General features: G+C 35.9%; 1 protein-coding gene across 9 annotated transcripts in view; it reads right to left on the reverse strand.

Moving 5' to 3' along the window:
• Positions 1 to 22,256, reverse strand: part of NAA16 (N-alpha-acetyltransferase 16, NatA auxiliary subunit) — an 82,305-nt gene that overhangs the window by 26,059 nt on the left and 33,990 nt on the right. For all 9 annotated transcript variants that reach the window (XM_033843871.2, XM_019936470.3, XM_073795253.1 and 6 more), the window contains 4 exons: positions 15,020 to 15,092; positions 12,481 to 12,650; positions 11,985 to 12,137; positions 4,974 to 5,102 (listed from right to left, as the gene is read on the reverse strand). In XM_033843871.2, the coding sequence (XP_033699762.1) occupies positions 4,974 to 5,102; positions 11,985 to 12,137; positions 12,481 to 12,650; positions 15,020 to 15,092 (525 nt within the window). The remainder of the gene's footprint in view (positions 1 to 4,973; positions 5,103 to 11,984; positions 12,138 to 12,480; positions 12,651 to 15,019; positions 15,093 to 22,256) is intronic.

Consider the following 22,256-nt stretch of genomic DNA (forward strand, 5'->3'; position numbering starts at 1 on the left):
GGTCCGTGGCCCAAAAAGGGTTAAGAACTAATCCCCTACACGGAAAAAAGACAACTAACCCTCTGACAAAACAATTTATACTTTTATTTTCTTCCCTACATGCATCTCTACCTCCATCTTCTTTCTTTTCCCCTATTTTAACTTCGCCAAAAATATATAGGAAAATGAATGATTCATTACACAAACACAGATCAAACTCTGCTACTACTTCATTTTCCCTCTGTCCTGGAGGCCTAGTAACTCACTGTGCAGAGAACACATTAGTAATTGTCCATATCATTTGATAATTTTACTTATCTTGGTAATTAGAAATACACTATACACAGAATTACTGTAAGTACCTGAGACTTTAAGGGAAGAATACTAAGATAAAAAGAATAAAAGTATACATTGTGAAGGAAAGAAATGGGGAAGAAAAAAAATGAACATTTTAAATTAGTTTATATTTCCTAGTTCAAGAATCATGCTTTAATGTTATATTTGAAAGTTGCATTCCTCCCATTAATAAGACAAATAATAACATAAACTTTTTTTAAATCAAGGAATTACATAGTTGTTCACGGCTAATATAAATCAAGTTATATCTAGCACTATAATATCTTAAAATTCAATACAACTGACTGAGGACAAATGGCAGTGCCCAAAATCATGGCACACATAATGAGATGAAAGCATCTGAGAGATTACAGGACCTTTTTTTAAGGGTGAGAAACATTTATGTGTAAAAAGGCAGACACAAGTTTCAAGAGATATTCCTATAGCATTAGTAGACGTAGATTTAAGTCAAGTCTTAGAGGGAGCCATATGGAACCACAAACATTTAAGCCGCCTCTGTATCAGTAACAGCCCATAGGCCGCCTCTCTCCAGTTAATGTCTTCCATAAATAGGGTAACCAACTTAATCCCAGTTTGTCTGAGGCCTTCTCAGTTTTTCCACTGAAAGCCTGTGTCTCAGGAACCTGCTCAGGAATGGCATATTCCTACTTAAAAACAATTAAATAATCCTAGGTTGACTTTCTTTTTTAACTTTAATTTTGGAATAATTATAGGTAAAGGAAGTTGCAAAGATAGTGCAGAGATGTCCCATATACTCTTCCCTCAGTTTCCCCACAAGGTTATATCCTATAGTAACTATCAAAACAAAAACCTGACATTGGCTTAATGTGTGTGTATAGTTCCATGTGATTTTATCGTGTGTAGATTTGTGTAACCACCACCACAATCAAGATAAAGAACTAGTCCATTACCACAAAGATCTCCCTAGAACTACCCTGGGGTGATGTTTAAGTCTCCAAATTTATAAAACATAAAAATATACTAGATAACAAAAACAGGCAAATAGGTAAAGTTACCTTCCCTGCACTTCAGCCAAACATGAACATGATATGGTCACTTAGGTCACGCAGAAATTAGGCACCCTAATTTTAACATACAGCCTATGCCCTTAACTCACTTTCCCCCTCATCATGAACACTAGTTCTCTCTTTTGGGGGTGAGGGAAAATGCGGCGGGAATGCTGACAGGAATTGCTTAAGTTGTCAAAATTAGGCTTGTATCGAAGTAAGACAAGTCATCAAAAAATTAAGAAATGCTATTCACAGCTTAAAAGTATGGTTTTCTTTAGGAATTTCCTATTAGGCCTTCTCTTCTGACCCAGATTCTCCCACCCAGTACTTCTCAGAGTTGCTGCAGGAGACTAATAGGAGCTCATACATGGAAAGGCTACAAAAATCTCTGGACTTAAGAAATAATAATAACTAGACCAACTAGGGCAATAAGCAACTCTATTTTCTTTATAGAAAATCAGTTGTTATAAAAGCATGTGTCAGGACTTCCCTGGTGGCACAGTGGTTAGGAATCCACCGGCCAATGCAAGGAACATGACTGACTTCGATCTCCGGTCTGGGAAGATCCCACATGCCATGGAGCAACTAAGCCTGTGCGCCACAAGTACTGAGCCTGTGCTCTAGAGCCTGTGAGCCACAGCTACTGAGCCCACGCACCACAACTACTGAAGCCTGCGTGCCTAAAGCCTGTGCTCTGCAACAAGAGAAGACACCGCAATGAGAAGCCCACGCATGGCAAACAAGAGTAGCCCCCATTCGCCACAATTAGAGAAAGTCCGCATGGAGCAACGAAGACCCAATGCAGCCAAAAATAAATTAATTAAAATAAATAAATTTTTTAAAATAAATAAAAGCACATGTCAATTTGATAAAGATTAAGATGCACTAGAAGATAAATTTATGAACTTCCTATGGTTTTGATCTATCAGAAATCTTAGATCTTATCAAAAAGTTTTAGAAATATACATTGTTCCTATTTCAGATATAAATCAATACACTAAAATAATGAGAAACTAATCACCTGAAAAAAAAAGGAAAAGAAAGCTCAATTCTTGAAAGATAAAATAGTTAAAAATATTATTATGAACACAAGTTTACAGCCAATACTTTGAAGGTGGTCATTTTGTCTTGTCTTTAATAAAACAAGTTCTAAACATCAGATTGGGTCGGACTACATAATCTTTATATATAATCCTAAAATCCTATAAGTGGGGCAAGATGAAGGCAGAAGAGGTACTACAGTGGGCCATTCTAGAAATCTAATGTTTCAAATCCAATTAGTAAGAGCATACAGCAGTATGTCCTAAGCTGAAACTGCCTTCAGTGAAAGAACTCTTGAATGAATTCTTGAAGGGAGAAGGACTTAGCCCTTCTTGGAACTTATTTCTCTATTCAATGACCTTCTATTTAGAAGGTCAACTGCGAAATTTTATATCTGAAAGGTGCTCATTTCTTTACTAAAATAGTTAAAACCTAGGCACAAAAGTAACTCAAACAGATACCTATTATATCTTTGATTTCTGTAATTACTTGTAAATCCTTACAATTATATCAAGAATTTTCTTTTAGATTATATTAATTTTATTAGAAATTAATTTCAGAAGCATTAATCAGCAAACATTTAATCACCCTATTTGTACTATACACTAATGTTTTTACACATAACCACTAGAAGAGCTAAGTCTTATAATATTTACTTTTTAGTATAAATTATTCACCATAAAGACTAGCTTACAAGTGGAATATGAAGGACCTTTTCTTACTTATCTGCTTCTGGTTATATTTTCAAGCACCAACAGCAAACCCTGAAGACACTTTGTAAAGTTTCTAGCAATAACGGTTATATAACATGACCAGAGGGTGACGATTTCTACCATGTTTTAATCTCTGATAACCAATGGTTTCCTCTAATTTTTTTTCCTTCAAAAATGCTTTCTACCAGTCAAAACATATTTCTTGAACTGGAAGTACAGCTGACCCTTGAACACCACCACGTGGGCCCACCAATATGTGAATTGTTTTCAACAGTAAATACTACAGGACTACACAATCCACGGTTGGCTGCATCCACGGATACAGAACCACGGATACGCAGGCACCGCACATACAAAGAGGCAACGAGAAGGCACAGAGGGATTCTCAACCTCACACAGCACTGGCACCCCAACGCCCACTCTGGTCAAGGGTTCAACTGCAGTAGTTCAAAATCACTGAAAACTCAGGGGAATGAAACTTAGTAATGGAATAGCTAGCAATCATAGTCTAACAATCTTCAAAAAATATTAAAAAGAGTAAAGTAGTACAGTTACTAATGTTAGGAGGAATGGGACTAGAGCTGGAAAAGTTCAGGATGACCCCCAGGTGTTCAAATTTGACTTTCACAGAAAATCTGATAAATTTCTAATTATGGTCTCGCTGGAATTACTGGTCCATACGTGCCGAGTAGGCTGTTCACTCAGGAAACAATCTACCGCTCCCTGAGAATGTCCTGGTTAATAAAAATGTCTTTCCTTAGTAACAAGCAGAATGCTTTTAGAGTGACCATCGTCTAGGAGTGTCGAAGCAAGCTAGTGATCTAGGTTTTGTCACAGAAGTAAGAGCCTGATTTAAACTTAGAATGCTTGGATACTGCCTGAAAATATCATCCAAAGGCTTTATATTTTCCAAGAAGATGAGAAGGATTTTCCCCAGCAATCCAGCCATCAAGCCCAGGCTTAAAAAGGAAAAAAACAAAACAAAACAAAGCAAAGCAAAAACTAAGCTATTTCTAAAAGGGCCCAGGTAGAATCCTAGTTCCAGTTCCCAACCAAAGCCACCCCCTAAGATTTAGCCTTCCTTTTGGGCAACCTCAGAAGTTTCACGTGGGAAAAAGGCCAAAGTGACTGCCAGAGTGCAGACATCAGGCTCACCTGACTACGACGCCTGTGGCTCTATACTGCGTCAGCTTGGGACAGTGCTGCCGAGTGACCCCCAGCTGAGGGCTGCTGAGGGCTGCCTCAGGGGTGCATTTGTGGCTCTTTTCCTCCTGTGGTCCATTTGGAAGGAGAGTGCTTCAGAGATGACAAAGAACAGGAAAACAAAAATTCACACACAAGGAAAAGAAAAGTCCCCTTACTAAGGCACATCACACACATAATCCTAGCAAGTAATAAAATAAGCTTGCAAACCAGCCACACATTGTGTACAAAGTGCTGAATGTGAGAACAAATATCCTGGGAAGACAAACTGGAGAGAGGCTGACTATAGAGCAGATCCTGACATAAAGAGGAGAGAGGTGGCCATCAGCTTGTACACCTTTCTAGGCTAGAGGTGAAAATCAATAATGGCCCGATTAGGGAACAGGAATTTTGAGTATATGTTAATCATAGCAACAATAACTTACTAATCTTTTCCTTCTTCCTTCAGGCAAAAGTATGCAGACATGTCGAAATCATAACCATTTGAGGATCAAAAGAAAGCAATCATTTATTCACAACTTCTGAATGTCTGAAAGGCTAAAGATCAAGAATTTTTTCACAATGAAGTTTCCAAAGTAGTTATAAGAGGTAGATGATCCCATGCAGAAATCTACCTGCTTTTTTGGTCACCTTACAGGAGAAAAATAAAGCCAAAACTCTATTAACTTACCCTTTCTACTTCGTGGCATTTTTTCAAAGCATCCCCATATCTTCCCAAACGCTGATAAGCTGAAATGCATTCTGTTTGAAACCACATACATTGCATTTCGTTTAGATTTTCCATGGCAGATGTTCCTTCCTGAAATGGAAGCAGTCATAAATAAAGGAAGGAAACAAATAGAAGAGATCCTACAAATCCCATTTTCTCTTTTACAACTATGTCTACAAGGATTATTACGACAATAAATAGTATTAACAAATTGTATAACAAATATATCAATGTGCTTCCAAAAGGCTCCTATCAACTTAAAATTACATGTCTTATTTTCCAGCTCTGTTGAGATATTCAACAACCTACATAGAAAAGACTGCAGATTACTGAAGCTAAGTTTTAAACACCAAAGCTTTTACTCAATCTATTTAAGACAGTAATCCTAAGAAGCACTGCCTATCTTTTGTCTATTAAGCAAAAGCTACTTAATCTTTCCTTGCCAACTTAGGATCACTACTATTTACAACATCATTTTCAAATTGCTTACTAGTAGTTCCAAGCCTGCTTTTCAGTTTCCCAAGTCTCCTCCCTCCACGTCAGGCTATCAGTTGTCACTTCCTTTGTACCCATGTGTCTGCTTCTAACAGCATGCCAACTCTTTGCAGTGGGCTGACAAAACCAAATAATGGAATTTATTAAGAATATTTGTGGGGCTTCCCTGGTGGCGCAGTGGTTGAGAGTCCGCCTGCTGATGCAGGGGACACGAGTTCGTGCCCAGGTCTGGGAACATCCCACATGCCGCGGAGCGGCTGGGCCTGTGAGCCATGGCCGCTGAGCCTGCACGTCCAGAGCCTGTGCTCCGCAACGGGAGAGGCCGCAACAGTGAGAGGCCCGCATACCGCAAAAAAAAAAAAAAAAGAATATTTGTTAACTCAGGCTCAGTGTGTATTCTAGAAGAGTGTAAGACATAGAGTACCTAGTTTCAGTGCAGGGGCACTGGAGCTTTGTCACAATTTAGAACAGTTATTTAAAATATACTTTATGTGACCCCAGTAAAGACAGTAAAAATATGGGTACATTTATATAAGTTTAATATTCACTTCTCTTTCACACCCATTGTGAGTTATCAGTTCAATTTTCAGAATTCAAGTATAAAAACTAGTTATCTCTGGGTAAAGGAAATTATGGTGGTATTTTATGTCATCTTTAGGGCTGCATATATATTCCATTTTTTGATGACTACATATGTTTATAAGAAATCTACATCATTTTTCATTTCAAAACTTTACTAACTAGAACTTTCCAACTTGCCTCAGCAACTCTACAAACATTCTAAACTGTGAAAAATCTGCAAGACGGAAATATGAGCACTTTACTCACTTATTACCAAGCAGATATAAACTGATTATCAGAGTCATTAGCAATTCTCCTCCCCCAGTTCACTGTTATCCACCACACGTTAGGGACACGCCTGGCCAGTGAAGCAGTATGGATACACTAACAGGCTCTCCACACGGCACAGCAACTTGTCAAGAGTGGATGATCGGACATGATTACGAGGAGCAAGCTGAGCCCCCGACTTTGAGGACTACTCTCCTCGAACAGCCAACCTTTCCCCTTCTTTCTTCCCCTTCATTCTTCTGGGCCTTTTCAGACATATCCGAGTTGGCTGTGGTTTGCTGTGTGGGTGTTTTCTGTTTTTTATTTTTTTTAAACCACTGAATTTATTTAACTTAAGAAGTTTTATATACTCATTTCTAATTGTACTTTATTTCTAATCTAGCGTGGCCTTCCAGGTGGTACTTTTCTCTACAAGCATCACTGCTTTTACATCTACTCTTGGACTTTCTTCTAATTTCTAATCTTCAAAATTGTGACACAGTGGAAAGGGCATTGAAGAGTTTGAGCCCCGGTACTACTGACTATGTGACCAAAGATGATTCAAGTAACCTCTTCAGAGCCTTAATTACCTTGCTGTAAAATGTCATGTGATTTTACATGGGATTAGGTGCTATATGAACATAAACAGTACTACTATTTTCCTAATTTTTTCTCTAATACCCATCATCCTTTTTTTATTGATATAGCTAATGTACAATAATTTGTTATAGGTGTATAACAGTAATTCACAATTTTTAAAGGTTATACTCCATTTATACAGTTATAAAATATTAGCTACATTCCCTGTGTTGTACAATATATTCTTGTAGCTTATTTATTCTATACACAATAGTTTGTATCTCTTAATCCCTTACCCCCATCTTGCCCCTGTCCCCTTCTTTCCCGGCCCACTGGTAACCATTAATTTGTTCTGTATATCTGAGAGCCTGTTTCCTCTTTGTTATATTCGCTAGCTCTATTTTTTAGATTCCATATATAAGTGGTATCATACAGTATTTGTGTTTCTGTCTGACTTACTTCACTTAGCATAATACCCTCCAAGTCCATCCATGTTGTTGCAAATGGCAAAATTTCATTCTTTCTTATGGCTGAGTAGTATTCCATTGTATATACATATATACTGCATCTGCTTTGTCCATTCTTCTGTTGATGGACACTGGTTGCTTCCATATATTGGCAACTGTAAATAATGCTATGAACATTAGGGTGCATATATCTTTTCGAATCAGTGTTTTCATTTGTTTCTGGATTTATACCCAGGAGTGGAACTGCTGGGTCATATGGTATTTCTATTTTTTCTGAGAAACCTCCATACTGTTTTCCACACTGGCTGCACCAGTTTAGATTCCCACCAACAGTGTTCCCTTTTCTCCACATCCTCACCAACATTTATTTGTGGTCTCTTTGAGGGCAGCCATTATGACAGGTGTGAGGTGACACCTGACTGTGGTTTTAATTTGCATTTCTCTGATGATTAACAACATTGAGCATCTCTTCATATGCCTGCTGGCCATCTGTACGTCTTCTTTGGAAAATGTCTATTCAAGTCTTCTGCCCATTTTTTCATCATGTTGTTTGTTTTTCTGACGTTGAGTTGTATGAGCTGTTTATTTTGGATATTAACCCCTTATGAGTCACATCATTAGCAAATCTTTCTTCCCATTCAGTAGGTTGCTTTTTCATTTTGTCGATGGTCTCCTTTGCTGTGAAAAAGCTTTTAAGTCTAATTAGGTACCATTTGTTTATTTTTGCTTTTATTTCCTTTGCTTTAGGAAACAGATTCAAAAAAATTGCTATGATTTATGTCAAAGAGTGCTCTGCCTATGTTTTCTTCTAGGAGTTTTATGGTTTCCAGTCTTACATTTAGATCTTCAATCCATCTTGAGTTTATTTTTGTATACGGTGTTAGAGAATGTTCCAATTTCATTCTTTTACATGTAGTTGTCCAGTTTCCCCAGCACTACTTACTGAAGAGACTGTCTTTTCTCCACTGTATATTATTGCCTCCTTTGTTGTAGATTAATTGACCGTAAGTGTGTGGGATTTCTTTCTGGGCTTTATTCTGTTCCACTGATCTATGTGTCTGTTTTTGTGCCAATACCATTCTGTTTTGATGACTGTAGCTCTGTAGTACAGTCTGAAGTCAGGGAGCTTGTTTTGGCTATTCAGGGTCTTTTGAGTTTCCATAAAAATTTTAAATTATCTGTTCTAGTTCTGTGAAAAAAATACCCTTGGTTTTTTAATACCAAGGAACTGCACTGAATCTATAGATTGCCTTCAGTAGTATGGTCATTTTAACAATATTAATTCTTCCAATCCATGAACACAATATATCTTTCCATCTGTTTATGACCTCTTCAATTTCTTTCATCAGTGTCTTACAGTTTTCTGAGTACAAGTCTTTTACCTCCTTGGATAGGTTTATTCCTAAGTATTTTATTCTTTTTGATGTTATGGTAAATGGGATTGTTTCCTTAATTTCTCTTTCTGATAGTTTGTTGTTAGTGTATAGAAATGCAACAAATTTCTGCATATTAATTTTGTATCCAGCAACTCAATTCATTAATGAGCTTTAGCAGTTTTCTGGTGGTACACTTAGGATTTTCTATATATAGTTATCATGTCATCTGCAAACAGTTACAGTTTACTTTCTTTCTAAATTGGATTCCTTTTATTTCTTTTTCTTGTCTGACTGTTGTGGCTAGAACTTCCAATACTATGCTGAATAAAGGTGGCATCAGTGGGCATCCTTGTCTTGTTCCTGACCTTAGAGGAAATGCTTTCAGCTTTAGAAAGCATTCAGAAATGATTTAGAACATTACTGATGTTCTGTCTGGATGATCTGTCCATTGATACAAGTGGGGTATTAAAGTCCCCTACTATTACTGTGTTACTGTCATTTCTCCCTTTATGTCTATTAATATTTGCTTTATGTATTTAGGTGCTCCTATGTTGGGTACATGTATGTTTACGATTGTTATATCTTCTTCTTGGATTGACCCCTTGATCATTACCATCGTTCTTGCTAATACTCTGCACCACCACTACATCTGCCACTTTACAATTACTGTTGATCCTATGCCATATGAGTTTTAGAAATACTAGTTTGTATCCTACTACACAATTCTAAAACATGGGTTTTAAAGAGTCTACCTAGGGCTTCCCTGGTGGAGCAGTGGTTAAGAATCCACCTGCCAATGCAGGGGACATGGGTTTGATCCCTGGTTCAGGAAGATCCCACATGCCACTGAGCAACTAAGCCCATGCACCACAACTACTGGGCCTGCGCTCTAGAGTCCGTGCGCCACAGCTACTAAAGCCCACATGGCTAGAACCCATCGCTCCACAACAAGAGAATCCACTGCAATGAGAAGCCCGCGCACTGCGACAAAGAGTAGCCCCTGCTCACCACAACCTGAGAAAGCCCACGTGCAGCAATGAAGACCCAACACAGCCAAAAATAAATTAAAAATTAAAAAAAAACAGCTCTTTTACGGTAAGAAACAACAAATGGTCCATAAGTAGTAGCTTTTAATGAAAAATTAAACCTATATGTGTACATGTACATCACATGCATAGACCATATGTTGTTTCTTTCTCATCATAAATATATACACAATACAGATATATGGTATACGTATGTGAGATGTGTGTGCATGTGTGTGTTTGTGTGTGTATGAATGACATACCATTTGTCAATACCAAGTAATGTCAGTCTTAAATTTCTGGGTAATTTCATGGGTAAAAAATGATATATTGTTTTTTTCCCTGATTATTAATGAAGGTATCTTTTGGCCATTCCATATTCTACTTCTGTGAACTAATTATTCATCTCCTTTGCCCATATTTGTATTGTCTCATCTTTTTCTTATTGAGTATTGTGTGTGTATGTGTATTTAATGTTTCTATGACATCATTCTTGCAAGTAGTTAAATTTTCACAATAAAACTTCAAGCTAGGGCTTCCCTGGTGGCGCAGCGGTTGAGAATCTGCCTGCTAACGCAGGGGACACCGATTCGAGCCCTGGTCCGGGAGGATCCCACATGCCGCGGAGCAGCTGGGCCCGTGAGCCACAACTACTGAGCCTGCGCTTCGCAACAAGAGGCCGCGATAGTGAGAGGTCCGCACACCACGATGAAAGGTGGCCCCCGCTTGCCACAACTAGAGAGAGCCCTCGCACAGAAACGAAGATCCAACACAGCAAAAATAAAAATAAATAAAAAAGGCTGTGCTGAACTGTATGGAGGAGTTCAGGTTTTCTGAGCGTTAGCTGTCCTGGACTCCTTGTATGGTGCAAAAAAAAAAAAAAAAAAAGTTCAAGCTATTCTGTGGCTTCTAAATTATAAGGGGTTTCCCTTAACACCCAGACACAACTAGACTCTAGTTAACATTTAAACAAGGTGGTACATTGGTGCTGTATCAGTGATACATTAACATCACAGAGCACAGTGGTAACTTATTTTCATCCTCAACAACTTACTTACAAATACCAGCACTAAAGCCCCCTACTTTGTATGTAATGCACTAGGAGATATAAATTATTTATTTTGAAGTATCTTAATTAAAACTTGGAAATCAAACTTGAAACATGGTTTTCTCATAATGCCTCTATGTTACATTCAATGTGTAACTATTTCAGCGAATTCTTTGGCTTTCTTTATAAATTCTTCTTATATGAGTTGGAAATATCTTCTCCAGTTCTATGGTTTGCCTTGTCATTTTGCTTATAATTATTTTTTGCTATACATTATCTTTAATTTTGATATAATCAAGTGTATCAATTTTACTCTTGTACCTTTATGTGTTTGGTGTCTTAAGAAATGTTTCCTACCTTGAGCCCTAAAGATAAACTTCTATACTTTCTTCCAGAAGTGTGAAAGGTTTGCTTTTAGATCTTTAATCCACCTGTAACTGATCTGTGTGCAGTGTAAGATAAGGATGTCATTTTATTTTTTTCAACACAAATAAATAATTATCCAAACAGTATCTTTTCATCTCTGATTTTTAAAGCACCTCTGATACATACCAAGTTTCCAAATATGTGTGAATAGTTTTCTATTCTGTTCCATTAGCCTCCTTATATTTTTAACCATAAACGTGTACTGTTTTTACAATATAACAGAAAGTCTGTGTAGAAAAGGATATGAAAGGATGGTGAAAGATGAAACAAAGGAATAAATGTTTAGCCTAACAATTTGAAAGAACTTAAATTCTTAATGTCACAGAGACCAGTAGTCCTCAGAAGTTAGTTCTACAGAGAAAGAACTCTATGAGCTATTACGAAGTTAAGACACTGTAACTGAGAAATTAAACAGCAGTCACAAACTACTAGTGAAACAAAAGAACAATAAATCAAATCTTGCATATGAGCACTGAAGTATGGCATAATGCTTATTTCTGTATAAAGGTATTTTGCTCCTGTTATTGCTTTTTAATCATCTCCCACCAGAAGCACACGCACATACATCAACCACAGTAAGAAAGCATACTTAGGATGTGAGCTAAACAAGATTAAAAAATAATAATAACAAAAGTGAATTCTTAGGAACTTCAGCAGTAAACTTCACACATCACCACAGAACTTAACTTTAATTTTACTAACTCAGACAATTACACGCTATGTCCTACCCTTGTGAACTTGGAGCACATTTCCTCTGCTTCTTTTATCATATTTGCTCGAAGCATATACTTTGCACATTTGGAGTTGATGAATCTATCGGCTGTGTCTAAAGACTGAGCTTCATCCATCCACTTGGCAGCTTCTCTGAGATTACCTATATGCTTTAAGAAATGAAAGTATTAAAGAAATCACTGTTTATGATTAAGAGACTATGGGTACAATATAATGGAAAAAGTTCTTAAAGACAAATTAGAAATCTGTTACATTTCTGTCAAGTTTATCTAGAAGTCTTTAGATACATTACAATTCATATTTACTAAGAGCTGAATGAAACTATTCATACTGACTATACAACTATATAACATAAAACTCCTTAGGATTATTAGAATATTAGGAATAGATTACCAGGGTGTCCTAAAAGTTATCTCTACACAGAAAGAACTCCAAGCGTTCTTAAAATGGCCAAATTCTTCAACTACTCAAAAAACATGACAAAGATTTTACCTTGTAAATTTTTGCTTTCATATAGAATAATTCTATAAGAGTTGGAGTACTAGCAATTGCAGCATTAATATAATCCAAAGCCAAAGAATACTGCCCAAGTTTATCAAAGTGCTGTGCCAGGAAATACTGAACCCAGAGTAGTGTCGTTGGGGGTTCTGTCTCCCCATTCTCTGCAATCAAACAAATATACATCATTACAGGGAATGAGGCAAAGTAGAGCAACTCACATACTTTCTTTCTCCCAATGCATACTGAAATTGACTATTACGATAAGCAGTACAAATCCAGCAAAAATGACCAAGTTCAACAGAAAGAGATATGACTTCGTGTCGTAAAGTTCAAAAAGCAGCAGCCAAACAGAGAAACAAGATGCTGGTTTCATAGGCTTCTACCCATACCTCACTCCAAAGAAATAGTTTGGGGAAAAGAGGTAAATCAATCTAACTCTACGAATTCTCAGGCTGAGAGCATAAGGCAGCAGGTCCAGGAAAAGTCAAGGAAAATAGCTTGAAGAAAAGATGTCCCTAACTACCACTGCAAAATTTCCACAAAGGCAAGAATGGCCAGGGCTTACTTAGCATTCTAAGTAGGCCTCGACACTACATCAGGGAAACCCAAAATTGAAGGGTATTAGGAGGACACATTCCTGACAAGATGGTCACACAGAATCAGCGGAGCTCCATCTGGTTCCCCATTCTGTACACTCAAGCTACAGAAGAGTAGATAAAGAAATACCAAGCACTCAAAATGGATTTCAGAAGGGAAGACACACAGGTATAAAATGAGGTAGAAAGAGCAGAAAGGAGAATTTACTCATGCCACCTCAGAAAACACAGAAGGTCTCCTGGACTAGATGACCAAATGAAATGACAACAATGAAAACACACAGATTAGCATAAAATTAAAACACAAATAATAAACATAGGCAAAGAGCCAAGCATTTATCTTGCTCCTCTCATATAAACTATATTTCAGGGGAACCAAATATTTGATGAAGAAAAGTTCTTTACTTGGGATTGACAATATATACACTAATATGTATAAAATAGATAAGTAATAAAAAAAACACTTCTCTATAAGAATTCCAGCTAATAAATGCAGAAGGAATGATGATTAGAATGAAATAAGGGATGAAGGCAACGATTCTCAGTGGCTGCAAAAATCATTAGGCCAATGAAGAACTTTTAATGGGCAGATTAGGCTGACAAACATCAAAATCCTGATCAATCTTAATATCACAAAAAGAGAGACAACCAGAATGTTTTCTGCCTTCAGATGTGATATAACAGGAAGTACAAAGTGTCACGTATGAAGTATTCATACGGAACCTGAATCTAATCAAGCCTGTAAATCTAGGGGAATTGCCTGGCGGTCCAGGGGTTAGGACTCCACGTTTCCACTGCAGGGGGCATGGGTTCAATCCCTGGTTGGGGAACTAAGATCTCACTTGCCACACGGCAAGGCCAAAAAAAAAAAAAAAAAGTAGGTAAATCTAACTTGAACTTTGTAAGAAATATGGATGACAGCAAAATGTATTAAATGATACCATGAGAAGACAATCAGCCAACTTCAAAACATGGCACGTCCCACAAGACACGTGGCCTTTCAACAAACAAAAAAAAAGGGAAAGGAGTGGACAGTACTGCTCAAGATCAAAAGAATATCAGAGGCATAACAATCAAATGTAAAGTGTGGACCTTAGCTGGATCCATATTCAAATAAACCAGTTATACAATTTTTTAAATAATTGGGAAAATTTGCATGCGGACTGGGTGTTAGATACTGTGGTATGAGAGTTAATTTTGTGTAAGACAGCACTGTGGCTACATCTTGTGTTTAAGTGTTTTAAACAGTTAGAGATGCATACTAAGGTACTGACAGAGGAAACAGTATGTTTGCTTTAAAAATACTCCAGGAAAAAGAAGTCGACAGAAGATACTTCAAATAATACTGGTGAAACACTGATAAAAGAAGGTAGGTGATGGGGACACGAGGGTTCATTATTTACTTCTGTGTCTGTTATTTTATTGTGAAATTTGTTTCAAACTAACAAGAACAAAAGGATGATAACAAATAAAAGATGCAAGAAGAAACCAAAGGTACCATTTGCATGACTGAAAGCATTCTAGAGTGTTTTCTAAATAAAGCTGCCTTGATTTACATATGCCCCTACAAACAGAAAAACAAAGAACCAAATTATACAGGATTTAAAGTAATATAAGAGTAGAAAGAACAAAGAAGTAGGAATTCCCGAAAAATACATTTCAACATAAACTAACTACTTGATCTTGGTCAAGCTGCTCAACCTCTCAATTCTGTTTATTCATATTAAAATGGAGTTAACTCTCCCCTGACAAGATTAGGACATTTTTAATTACTTAAGATTGCAAGTGTTCTTCTCATTTCATTCACTAATTCAAAAACTATTTAGGGAACAGCTATCATGTAGCACATACATAATAAACATAAGATAGTGTTAGTGACTGAAAATGGATTGAAATGAGTAATCAAATTTCAACTCAATCTAATTTAAACTTACCATAAGGGCTAAAAAAGTCACACGTTTTCAGAGAGGCTTCATAATTAGTAACAAGCTCCTGGATTATAGAAATCTGTTAAAGAAACATAGTTTTAAAATTTAAAAATATTTTATGAAGGTATTTTTATTTACTATGGATTAATTTAGATTTGGAAGCAATGTACAGCTTACTTCAGTACAATAAATTAACTATAAATTGGGGTGTCTGCTTTTCCCTACTCCCTGTGTTGGGGGAAAATTAGAAAAACAGAAAACGTACTGCTCTCTTTATTAATAGTAAAACAGAATCTCATTAATTTCTCATCTCAATAAATATCAATAGTTTCAGGTTTTGATGGACAAATCATCACTAGTTACCACACACTCTTCTTTTTGGCCAAAGAACACACCTGTATAATATATTATTATTAACAATTTATTTGCCTTTTGCTTCCCATTGTTACAGGGTGAAGTTGTAAGCCATTATATATTCAGATTTTCTAAAATGTCACTCATTACAAAAAAGTCAAGTGAAATCATCTAAATTATACAGTGAGTTGATGGAAGAAGTTAAGTAAACTAACTAGATGTTTAAACTACCTTTGTTTTTAGTGATCATTTTGATAGATTTTCATTCCAATGCTGCACTTAGGTAGGACTGAAATATTATACACTACACTGTAAACATGCTATGCCCTGAAAGTGCAAAAGAAAAGTGGCATGAGTTAGAAGTGGCAGGGGAAAAAAGTAGCTTCTATGCATGGCTTGTTTTAAATGTCTGTTGATGTTACCTGTTCAAAATGAGTTAGAAAATATAACCACCTTATTTGTGAACTTCAGAAAAACAAAGGTCAAAAGTGAAGAGAAACCATTAAAACTTATAATAGTATGTGACCAATACAGTATTATTTTAAAACCATCCCACTGACAGCAGTCAAAAAAACCAAAAAGATCAAATTAAAACACTTCTCAGGCTTACATGATCTCTTTCTGACAAGAATGTTGCATTGTAGGGCATAATTCTCTTAGATAGAAGGGCAATAAGGAATAGGTGGGACAGCACACATTAAAAGTGGGGGAAAATATGTAAGTAACATATAAAAAACAGAACGTGAAAAGAAGTTACGCACATTATGACTTCACTAAAACATATATGTATAGATACATACTCATTGGAAATATGACCAAATGGATTAGGGTAGTAGAATATGAGGACACTCTTTTAAAACACAATAATGCTGTATTATTTTAATAAGATTTTTAAAGCAAAGGACTGTTTAAAAAGAATGGTTATTAAAATGTGAATAGACCTATAACTAGTAAGGAGATTCAACCAGAAATCAAAAACCTACCAGAGAACAAACATACGGATACCAAGGGGGGAAGGGGAAGTGGGATGAATTGGGAAACTGGGATTGACATATATACACTGCTATGTATAAAACAGATTAACTAAAGAGAACCTACTGTATAGCACAGGGAACTCTACTCAATGCTCTGTGGTGACCTAAATGGGAAGGAAATCCAAAAAAGAGGGGATAATGTATACATATAGCTGATTCACTTCACTGTACAGCAGAAACTAACACAACATTGTAAAGCAACTATACTCCAATAAAAATTAATTTAAAAAACAAACAAACAAAAAACCTACCAACAAAGAACAGCCCTAGGCCCAATGGCTTCAAAGGTGAATTCTACCCAACATTTTAAAAACTAATACCAAACTCTGCCAAAAAACCAGACAGAAGGGTACACTTCCAAACTCATTCTGAGGCCAGCATTACTCTCATACCAAAGCCAGACAAAAGCCAGACAAAAGCACCACAAGAAAAATACTGACCAACACCCCTAATGAATATGGATGCAAAATCCTCAACAAAATACTAGCAAACATGCCTCAGCAGCGTATTAAAAGGATTATACACCATGACCAAGAGGAATTTATTCCTGGAATGCAAGGATGGTTTAACATAAAAATTGATCAATATAACTTGCCACATCAACAAAATGAAGGAAAAATACCCACGTGATTATCTCAATTGCTGCAGAAAAAGTATGTGACAAAATTCACCACCCTTTCCTTATAAAAACATTCACCAAACTATGAATAGAAGGAAACTATCTCAATATAATGAATGCCAAATATGAAAAACCCACAATGAACATCATACTTAATGGTGAGAGACTGAAAACATTTCCACTATGATCAAGAACAAGGCAAGGATGACTGCTTTCATCACATCTATCATCACAGTACTGGAAGTTCTACTGCTGGAAGGCAAGAAAAAGAAATAAAAGGTATTCAAATAGTAAAGAAAGAAATAAAATTATCTCTGCAGATGATATGATCTTACTAGTAGAAAACCCTAATGATTTCACAGAAAAACCTGTTAGAATAAATGAACTCAGCAAAGCAGCAAGATACAAAAAGTCAGTACACAGAAATCAGCTTCACTTTTACACACACGAACAATCTGAAAAGGAAATTACTAAAGCAATTTCATTCACAACAGCATCAAAAAGAATAAAATACTTAGAAATTAACTTAACCAAGGAAGTGAAAAACTTGTAAAATGAAAACTATAAAACATTGCTGAAAAAAATTCAAGATGACACAAATAAATGGAAACACATCCCATATTCATGAATTGGAAAAATTAATATTATTAAAATATCAATACTACCCAAAGAGATCTATAAATTCAACATTCTCTCCATCAAAATCCAAATGCCTTTTTTTTTTTTTGCAGAAAAAGAAAAGCCCACCCTAAAATTAACATGGAATCTCAAAGAACCCCAAAGAGCCAAAACAATCTTAAAAAAGAACAAAACCAAGAGGACTCACTCCTGACTTCAAAACTTACTACAAAGTTACTGTAATCAAAACAGTGTGGTACTGGCTTAAAGACAGATGTAGAGACTAATGGAATAGAACAGAGAGTCCAGAAATAAACCCTCGCATATAAGGTCAAATGATTTTTGACAAGGGTGTCAAGACCAATCACTGGAGAAACAGAAGTCTTTTCAACAAATGGTATTGGGAAAACTGCATATCCACATGCAAAAGAATGCAGGTGAACCCTTACCTAATACCATGTACAAAAACTAACTCAAAATGAATCAAGGATCTAAATGTAAGACCTAAAACAATAAAACTCTTAAAAGAAAACATAGGACAAAAACTTCACAATATTAGATTTGGCAATGATTTCTTGGATGTGACACCAAAGGCACAGGTAACAAAAGAAAAAACTGACAAATTGGACTTCATAAAAATTTAAAAATTTGTACACCAAGATGCCATCCATAAAGAGGCAACCCACGGAATAGGAGAAAATATTTGCAAATCATGTATCTGATACGAGGTTAATACCCAAAATATATGGAGAACTAAAATTCAACAACAAAAATCTAATTCAAAAATGTTTGATAAAACACTTGAATAAATATTTCTCCAAAGATATACAAATAGCCAGTAAGCACATGAAAAGATGTGCAACATCACTAGTCATTAAGGAAATGCAAATCAAAACTACAATGAGATGCCACCTCACACCCAGGAGGATGGCTACTTTAAAACAAAACGAAACAGAAAACAACTGTAGACAAGGATGTGAAAAAAATTGCAACCCTTGTGCACTGCTGGCGGAAAATGGTACAGCTGCTGTGGAAAACAATACAGCAGTTCCTCAAAAAGTTAAAAATACAACTACCAAATGATCCAGCAATTCCACTTCTGGCTATATATCCAAAAGAACTGAAAGCAGATCTCTAAGAAATATTTGTACATCCATGTTCATATCATTGTTCATAATAGTCAAAACGTGGAAGCAACCCAAGTGTCCATGGACGGAAGAATGGATGAGCAAATGTGGTATAGCCATACAATGGGATATTATTAAACTTTGAAACGGAAATTCTGAAATGTGCTACAACATGGACGTTACGCTAAGGGAAATAACCTAGTCACAGAAAGACAATTACTGTATGATTCCATATCAGCCTACTTAGAGTTGTCAAAATCATAAAGACATAAAGTATAATGGTTGTTGCCGGGGGCTAGAGGGAGGGAAAAACAGAAAGTTGTTGTTTAAAGGGTACAGAATTTCAGTTATACAAGATGAAAAGAGTTATGGGGATGGATGGTGGTGATGGGTGCACAAAAATGTGAATGTAGTTAATACCACTAAACCGTACACTTAAAAATGGTCAACATGGTAAACCTTATGTTAAGTGTATTTTGCTGTAATAAAACAACAACAACAAAAAGGTGGTTCTAAAAGTGCAATCCTCACCATCAATATCATAAATGTCAGCATTAGCATCATTAGTAGTTTGTTAGAGATGCAAATTTTTGACCAAACTCCAAATTTATAGAATCAGAAACTCTGAGTCTAGCAATGCTTTTAGCAAGCCGCCAGATAATTCTGACATACCCTAGAGTTTGAGAACTGATTTTTAAAAGTGCTGCAATAAGACTATTACTACAAAGCAAAATAAAAACCAATAGGCATTTTTAGGGACTTGCCTGGTGGTGCAGTGGTTAAGAATCCACCTCCCAATGCAGGGGACACAGCTTCGATCCCTGGTCCAGGAAGATCCCACATGCTGCGGAGCAACTACTGAGCCTGCGCTCTAAAGCCCACGAGCCACAACTACTGAGCCTGCGTGCCACAACTACTGAAGCCCACACACCTAGACCCCGTGCTCCGCAACAAGAGAAGCCACCGCAATGAGAAGCCCACGCACCGCAACGAAGAGTAGCCCCCACTCGCCGCAACTAGAGAACGCCTGTGTGCAGCAACGAAGACCCAACACAACCAAAAATAAATAAATATTTTTTAAAAAGTAATAGGCATTTTTAACCCACCAGGATCAATCTCACTGAGAGTATGTGTAACTTAAAAAACGTTCAGTACTCAATTTATGGAAGGATATAGTTTTCCATGAACTTACACTGCCATCTACTGGCAGTTACTAAACCCACAGCTAGAGCTTTAAATAAGGGTGTACCTTTCCATCTCTAGGGTGAAATAAATTTTTAAAATCAGTTTTAATCATTTTAAAAAGTACAACAAAATATATACTGAAGTTACACATAATTCTTCATAAAGGAGTATAAAATACTACTGAATAAAATAGAATCTCCAGCTTCAGAACTTCAAAACAAGATTTAATTGGGGAAATAAATCAAGGTAATGGAAAGTTCACATGAAATGTCCTAAATAAAAAAACTGCAGAGAACACTGTCCTTCCTGGTTTATTAGGCATATTTATTGAATCTAAAAAATGTATATTATAGTCATTCACTCAGTAATTAAGTGAACAATTCAATTTTCCAAACTTGTCTATGAAAGTTAGTCTAAGGAGTTTTACTAAGGTATAAAGGACCCATTTTACTTCAAGTTTACTTACCATTTATATTTCAATAATACTGTATAACTGTATATTCAATTATATAATTGTATACTGTATAACTATATTCAATTATACAATATAACTGTATATTCAACTCCTTTCTTGCAAAACAACATGTAATGGCTATTCTTGTTGAAAATAGCTATCTGCCGCTGCCAATTAAAATCAAGAAAGCCAATCCACTTGTTAGGTATCTAAGATCACAATAAAACTTTAAGCCTCAAAATAGCTTAAATTATACAGTCAAAATTTTTTATGAACTGAAAAAATTTCCAAGTTCAACCACCTTCTCCTGATTTAAATATTTTCTTCTAACAGTTGTAATTTGACCAGGATTGAAAAAGCTTTGTTTCTGCTAATAAAATCTAACCTGGGCAAATGTTGTGACTATTGTAGATAATTTCCTAAATTACTGCCCTTATCCAGCTTTTCTTATGTATGAGTTAAAAGAATTCTTTACTACCCTTAAAGACAAAGCCCTACAAACCATATCTGATACACAATTTTTCACAATATAAATACAGATCCCATTTAAAATGTTACTGTAACATGAAAGGCACTGAAACTGTCTTTTCAGACTTTTTTTTTAAACCCAAATGAGAAAACTAAGCACAACAGTTTATCAACAAGGACCAAAATTGTTGGATTAATTTCTAATAAATGTACAATTAACAGTGACAATTTTGGTTCCAAAGGAGCTAGCTAGAGATAAGTTGTCCAAGATCTATGACACTAAAATGAAACTAGGTAACTTCTTGCAGAGATGAGGTGTGATGGGTGGGGATGGTGAGAGAATGACCAGTTCTTGAAAACCCTCTCTGAACCAAGCACTTTACAAACTTTATCATTTAATTAAAGAACACAGCAACTCCTTAAGTATTATCTTCCCCAACTTTATGATCCAGAAACAGATTCAGGTAGTTGCTCAAGCAAATGTGTGATGGAGTCAGGATTCCAAACCAGGCCTGATTCCAAAGCAATGCTCCTTTCCCTATACCAGTATTTCCCAAAGAGTGGTGCCCACGCTGGAACAAGAGATGATTACAGCTAATTCACCAACTGAAACTTTTTAAGTTAGATTTTAATTTTATGTGTTTTATAAAAATGATACTAGCACAAATCTGTGGTTTTTACGAAAAACAAAAAAGTAATCAAATTTACTGAAAAATATTTTTTAAATAACACTATAGGTGTTATGTAGATTTGGCAAAAATTGTGAAGGGGATTAATAAATGTCAGCAGACATTATAGTATACTGTGATACCTTCCTAGGTATTGGAATACCTAGGAAAAGTATTGGGTTGGCCAAAAAGTTTGTTCGGGTTTTTCTGTAAGATGTTATGGAAAAACCGAAAGAACTTTCTGGCCAAGCCAATACTTGCTTTTATTTTCTTCTCCCAAAATTTAACTGTTTTTAAACAAACAAAAAATGAATTCATGATCATTACAATTACCATTAACTGTTGATCAGCATGTCTGAAAAATACTAACTCTGATACTGTTACCACTGCAAATAATGCCTTCTGGAATTTTTAAAGATAGAACTGTTGACTCATTTTTTCCCTTTTCGTGAGAAATCCAGGATTCTCACAAAGAAACATTCTTAATGTAGTCCTTCTATTATTTAGAGCATCTAAGAAAAAAATTCCTTATATTGCCCTGAAATACAAATCAAACTCTTGCTTTCCTTGCCAATTATTCCCCTGTATCACCTTCTGAAACACCTAGTTTTCCAAAAGTATATATGAAATGAAGCATTTTTAGAATCATTTTGCTTTACTAGTAACTGTGAAGCCATTTTTACAATGATAACAGAATTCTAACATTTTTATAATGC

The sequence above is a fragment of the Tursiops truncatus genome, chromosome 18 (genome assembly GCF_011762595.2).
Source record: "Tursiops truncatus isolate mTurTru1 chromosome 18, mTurTru1.mat.Y, whole genome shotgun sequence".
NCBI classification, from domain to species: Eukaryota; Metazoa; Chordata; class Mammalia; order Artiodactyla; family Delphinidae; genus Tursiops; species Tursiops truncatus.